The sequence below is a fragment of the Eurytemora carolleeae genome, unplaced genomic scaffold (assembly GCF_000591075.1).
Source record: "Eurytemora carolleeae unplaced genomic scaffold, Eaff_2.0 scaffold1120, whole genome shotgun sequence".
Lineage (NCBI taxonomy): Eukaryota > Metazoa > Arthropoda > Copepoda > Calanoida > Temoridae > Eurytemora > Eurytemora carolleeae.
This window is the reverse complement of record NW_019397073.1, coordinates 20,810-27,868: the sequence shown is the minus strand read 5'-3', so window position 1 is coordinate 27,868 and position 7,059 is coordinate 20,810. Positions and strand designations below refer to the sequence as shown.

The 7,059-nt window shown below is 33.1% G+C and overlaps 1 protein-coding gene across 1 annotated transcript in view; it reads left to right on the top strand.

Annotated features, from left to right (window-relative positions):
• Window positions 1–429: 429 nt before the first annotated feature.
• The window catches only part of LOC111711622 (uncharacterized), a gene marked incomplete in the record, with an annotated part of 11,148 nt that continues 4,518 nt past the window's right edge, over window positions 430–7,059 (top strand). The window contains 2 exon segments of the mRNA XM_023486013.1: window positions 430–453; window positions 6,714–6,791. Coding sequence (XP_023341781.1) covers window positions 449–453; window positions 6,714–6,791 — 83 coding nt within the window.

Here is a 7,059-nt window from a genome sequence, read left to right as displayed (position 1 = left end):
GCCAACTAAATGTTTTCAGTTGCAGGGAATAAAATATAAGAATAAAAATAAATTCTGTAAGATTGGGGTCTACAATAAAACTCTGGGGGTCTCGGATTAGAAGGGGTCTCCGATAGTACTCCAGTGATGGTGGTTTCTTGCCGGATGAATTGATAGATAACACATAAATAGATAGATAGATAGCTATATATAAAGATAGATAACTAGATATATAGATAGACAGGTAGATAGATAGATGGATAGATAGATAGAGAGATAGATAGATAGATAGATAGATAGATAGATAGATAGATAGATAGATAGATAGATAGATAGATAGATAGATAGATAGATAGATAGATAGATAGATAGATAGATAGATAGATCTATGAATGAAGAGAGAGGGTATATATAAGGGAGGAAATCTCTGAACATCCAGATAGTTCATTCTCCTCAACACACATCAAACATGAGGTTAACAGATTCTTAAACCAGAAAATTTTGTATTAACAGGGGTATTTGTTTTGACCAATTGTCCCTCTCCCCCCTCGGCAAATAAACTTTGATCCTCTAGGGGGAAAAAAAGTTTTAAACATTAAATTTGCCTCTTCGCACAAAAACACCAAATACTGAGGTAAAAATGAGGTTCGGAACAATGGTCAAGAAAATATATATTACTTTTTTCACCCTGTAGTGGTCGTTGTACCCCCCCCCCATGTAAAATATCGTTTTAAATTCATTACTAATGACTGATAACTTAAAATGTACAAATTGTCAATTGTTAAGAAAACAAATATATCTAAGTTCAATATAATAGGCTTTTAGGGCGCTTCGTGCCCATATTCTATTTCATTTGCAAACATTTTCGCTTTGAATACATACACAAAAAAATCTGCAGATTTTATCAAAAAAAAATTGTGGATTTTTAAAATTATCAAAAATCGAATCGTATTATTAGCAACTTTTTGAAAATTCGTTCATCCCCATAAATCTTCCCTTGGGACTGGATTACGTGATGTCCGACACAAAATTTGGACCCTTTCGGATTTTGACGTTTAGTGGATACAAACAAACAGATACCCAGACAGACAGATAAGCAAAGTATATTAGGGTCAGGGGGCCTACAGGGAGGCCTTTCTAGGGGGGCCTGGGGTTTTCGCCCTCCCCCCAATACGCTCCTGCTTGTTCCGATTGATGTTTAGTACATTTCGAACTGCAATGAAGAATAACGTCACAACTCACAATTGTAGCGTTGCAAATATCTGATTCGTTAAACATTTTCTAGTTGTGATTTAGCTGCGACTTCATCGCCTAGCTAGCCTGGGAAATCGAAGCTAAATCTCAGCTGGAAAATATTTCACGAATCGGATATAAGTTTCAATTAGGGCAAGGGGGTGAATTTGGAAAATTTCCAGGGGACTGGGAAATAAATGAAGAATTGCACAAAAAGAACGGTAAAATAAGGAAAGCACAAAGGATCTACCGGAATTAAGAATTAAGAAAAACGACAAAATCTTTCATATTGTTGATCAGGTAAATGTTTCAAGTGTACCGTTGTGAATCGGGCATTGCCATCTTTGCATGGATTTTCACTTGAAATTACGCTTACAGTCCCTTCGTTAAAGGGATCAACATTCCGCACATAATTTTTATATTCACAAATCAGATAATCTTTATATATTACTATTTCTATCTTAATTGGTTTTCTTTCACATAAACCTGTGTTTTGTGTCCGGACCTGGAAAAACTGTCTGTAACACAGTAATCTCCCTAGAAGAGGATGATTAATTTAATGTACTTTCACGTTTTATCATCCTTAGACCGTATACTGTACAGGGGCGTACGAGGAGGGGGCCCTGGATGCACGCCCCCCCCCTTGGAAGGGGGGGCACGCAGGGGGCTGGGGGCTCATTTTAATATTACATGCATATATGGAGATTTGTTGAGGACAAAACCTCTGATTCTTGATTTGGGAGGCAGTACAGAAACCTGCAAAGCATTTAAATTAATACAGAATCAATTGAGAGGTTTAAAGTGACTGCAGACATAATTTCAATGCTGATTCACAACAATAACCTTTATAAAACTTTTTCTGATCAAGTATTGCATTAAATATCCATGTTTCTCATTTGAAAAACTGATTATTTTCATTTGTGGTTTCACTACAAAAGTGACTTGCGCATTTCGTGCGTCAGAAACGATAGAGAAATGAAAGATTCAAAGGTACATCGGACATGCCACTCTATAAATGGAGGGTCACTTGAAATTACGCATGTATTCCATTTAAGAAAACATCATATAAATAAAAAATACTTAAAAATCTTACTTTTGCCCTTAACTGAAAAAGTTTCATTAAAAAAGCATTGATCAATAAATACTGCCTTCAGTGTAAATGTAAATTTGATATCATTATTTATGTAATAAACCCTATGAAAATATAGATATTTTTAAAGAAACGTTTCCATCTCTATTTTTACCCCTTTAAGCTTACACCACAGTATTAAGAGGAATTGTCTGATGAGTCCACTTGTCTGATGTCAAGGGGGGGGGCGAATGCCCCTCCCCCCACCCCATCACAAATGCTCTCGTAAGCCCCTGATACTGTACACAATTTCCTCTGTCTAAGTCTTCATAAAACAGCCAGGCCAGTAATTCAAATGGACTTGTGTTTTCAGTTTCAGTGTCAGTGTCAGTTTACAGAAACAGCGGATAAAAAATGCGCCGATCTATTTATGGTGTAATTGTTGCGAACCATTCATTTTTATTTCGAATTTTCTCGGTTAAAACAATTTGTTTGAAACATTTGAAATCTCCCAACTGTGTTATTGACAACTATTGGACAATAAATTCAGGGGAAAAAATCTAGAATTGGAAAAAAGTATTTTTCAAATTGGTCAGTATAAATAAAACTAAAACACATATGTAAAAATTTGCTTGCGAAAATTTCCGTCGCAGAGCGGGTGGTTATTTTACTTAATTGTTAATTAAGAAACTTGTAAATGTAAGTTTAAACAAATTTTTTTTGTTAAATCGAAAATTATACAGCGTTAACAGAGTTAAAAGCAGATTCTCAAATCCTTACAACTTATTATTTCTTTTAAAACTCTTTTACATTGAAAAAGAAAATTTACAGGTTTCTAATAAGCGCAACTACATTGGTCAAAATTACATGATTTTTCCCGAAATAATTTTTAAATCTTAATTCTAGGATTTCGTTCTGAACATTTTTTTCCTTGCGCCTCAGAGAAAGTGTATAAAATTACAATACATGTTCATCTTTCAGAGCCCAATTTTTCCAAAAAATAATAGACCATTAACTTTAACAGTTTGGGGTGCTAGGGACTGGGAGGTTTTAAAACATGGCACTGTTTTGAAACATCGAACTGCCAAATTTTTTAGATTAATTTCTTTCAACCTGTAAATCATAAAACTAACGGGCTTTTAGGTGAATTAAATAATTATTTCAGCTAATCCAGACGAAAATAATTATTCTTTCTTCTAAGATTAACGATTCGGGGAAAATATTTAATACACTTGTAATTTCTATCATCCAACATATGGTCTCAGAATTTATTCATGAATGTTATTAAAATATAAATAGGAAACTTTAATGACAATATAAACCTTAAAGAAATATTTTCTTTGATCTGAATTTTCGCTTCTGCATTGCTTGCATGTAGTTTTTCAGAAATATAGTTAATAATTTGGCAATGAAAAAAATTTGAACTTGTTTGTTATTAGAATTATCGGTCAGTTTTCCATTTATTTCGTTTTCTCACTGAACGATCGTTCAATAAAATCGGTTGTACAGAGAGATCGGTCAGATTTAGAAACCGTTCTTTTTTTACCTGACTGGAACAAATCCAAACAATCGTTAACGATATTTAAAATGGTTTTTTTCTGTTCATTTTTTAAAAAAGCTTGTTTTTATTTCTCTAAACGATAAAATTTGTTCATTTAATTATCTTTTTGTTTGACACCATCATTCGCGAAAACTTACTTTGTTCAGAAATATTTTGTTTGTTCACAAAAACTATGCCCATCTAGCTCTAGTTATGTCATTAAAAAAACTAAACAAATTCCGTATAGTCGTCTCTGAAGTGGGTACCCCAGTACAGTGTACATTATACAGTCAAAATAATAAAGAAAGAGATCTTTCGTGACTGGATTAAATTAAATTCATTTCTCTAAAATGTAATGGTAAGTTCATGATATTTCTTTAATTAATGAAAATTCAGCCTTCAACTGACGAGGCATTTCAAACATTGCTTGATTTTCCAGTTTTCTACAATTCTGTAATAAAATGGTAAAAATATGTGTCTTTCTAAGATCTCAATCTACAGGATCAAGTTTTATATATCTGTGTACATTGTGTTGTAGCACTTTAGAAAAAAATAGACTCCATAGAGCCAGGGCTTAGGTTATCTACGGTTACCCCCGACAGGAGAGTACTCCCATGTCACATGTCATGGCTGCTAGAAGACAAAAAAGCTTATATGTGGCATGGAAGGGGAAATGGTTGTGGCTCACAACGGCCTGCCTTCCCCCGCGCGTAAGGTTGGATGCTTGGGAATGGAATTTTGGTAACCCACTCGTTTTGTATCATCACAAATGTTGAAAAATGTCTAGAGTGCAACGTTAAAAATTAACGTTAAAATATGGGGGAGGGGGTCAGTTCGGTCAGGTGATATTACGAAAACATATTGTGTTCAAGAAAAGACTTTATAAAACTAAATTAATTTGAAGAATATGAAACTTTACAATAAAGGCACAATATACAAAAAGGTTTCATGTTCATTAATTTCCTTTGAGAATGTAAAACTTTCCCTGAAATGACAAAATATTATAAAGGGACTGTACACGTATTTACGCCCGAAACTTGAAATCTCTGTCTGGCCAAGAGTGAATGAGCAATTCCCTGATTCTATCTTTAGAAAATTGATTATTTTTAATTGTGGTTCCTGAGTAAAAGTGACTTGCAGGGGGAAATTATGAGAATTAAACACTTTTCAAAGTCAAAAAGTATCTTCTTTTCAAAGTTCAAAATACAAAAGGATGCTGCTATGGATCGAACTTGATCTACTTAATGGAGGTTCGTTAAAAATTACAACGACATTTAACGACGTAAAAAAACGAAGAAGTCGTTTCGTTTACGAAAAATAGGCTTTTTCAATTTCGTTAACAACATCTCTCCGTTAACTGCCATTAAGGACGACCTTTTCGTTGACGTCCGTTAACGACGACCCTTCGTACTAACGATAAAATTTTAAAATTTTAGACACTCTGAAAAGGAACTAAACATAGATTTAATATGATCTTTATAAATACAAAACATTATCATTGCAACTGTAAAATTTTCCAACTGAACTGCATTGTAGACTTTTAAAAGTGTCCCATGGCAAAAAATATACCCTTCAAAGTGTTGGTTCATCATAAATGAATTATTAAGTATAAAGTGACTTTTTTAAAACAGATTTTTTTTGTCCCCAGGACATGATTGGGTTGTTACGATCAAATCTCGGAATTTTTTCTATTGCGAAAGAATGGTGTCATGGTATCAAGTGACAATTGTGCATGTTTTTATTTCGAAGCAATTGATAAATAATCACAATTAAATATTTTTTAAAAATAGGAGAACAAAGCTCCCACGTCATTGATGAAAGAAAGAATCGGGCGGGCCCATATTAAAATGGATCATCAATTAAAATTACAACGACATTCCCTTTAAGGGAAACGGGGACACAAATCCAGTCGTGAATTAAACTAAAAAAGTTTCTATCAAGATTTATCGCAAAAGAAGAAAAGTCCAAGAAAAAGCAATGATAAACAACAAAGAACAGTGATTCTAGCAATGTGTCAATATATTCTTATCTAACATTTGGAAAGCTGTCAATCATTTACAAATTTTCCTTGTTTTTCTCTTCAACAGACAATCCAGATTTTGATTTGTTTAACTTCTTGTGATTTTTCGTCGAAATTTTCAAAAATGTGGAACTAATTCACCTGCTTTTATTTACTTTATGAGGTTTTGATCATAGTTAACATCAAATTTTTTAATTTAAAATATTAGGGAAATTTAATCTGATAAAACTTGTACATCAACCACGTGACATCAGTTCACAAGTTGTATGTTTTACACCAGTATATACAAGGATTGCCTTGTCTGGTGTTAACTTTACCAGCCCATCTATTTTACCCAGTATTTGATTTTATGCAAGAAAATGAGGTGGTGGAAACTTGTGAAGTTGTGACAGATGGTAAACTGGAAGTCCTGGTTAATAAGTCAGCTAGCCTTAACGTTGAAACCCATTTTCGACCGTTAAATAAAGAATTGTAGTATTTGCTATTTTCAACGCTTTTGTTGGAGTAAATATTTTAAAATTTACGCTATTTTTGAGAAATTGTGACTTAGATTGAAATATTTCGATGCAGGTGCAGGATGTAATTCGAGATAGTTAATTTTACGTGTAGAAGGACAGGAAATCTAAAAAATCATGAAAATAGAATCACGACAGTTTGATAAAATTATTCCTTTTTCTCAATAATATTCCGTAGAACTTTAAAAAAAATTAATGTACAGTGGGAACCAGATAAATGTTGATTAAGAAGACGATATATAGCAATACTGAAATTTATTTGATGTTGTTACAAAGCCGTCTTCATAGTTCTGGTTTTTACTGTAAGTATAATAAGTTATAGATAGAAAATGACTGACTTTAATATTTTGTTTCTAGATTTGTATCTGCTGTAGTACTACTTTCTGCAATTTGCTTAAGTATCAGTTCAGCTACCCCTGAGAGATATGAACTCAGGTATCGAACAGTATAGAATACAAAGAGAAATATGAACTCAGGTATCGAACAGTATAGAATACATTGAGAGATATGAACTCAGGTATTGAACAGTATAGAATACAATGAGAGATATGAACTCAGACATTGAATAGTATAGAATACATTGAGAGATATGAACTCAGATATTGAACAGTATAGAATACAATGAGAGATATGAACTCATGTATTGAACAGTATTGAATACAATGAGAGATATGAACTCATGTATTGAACAGTATAGAATACA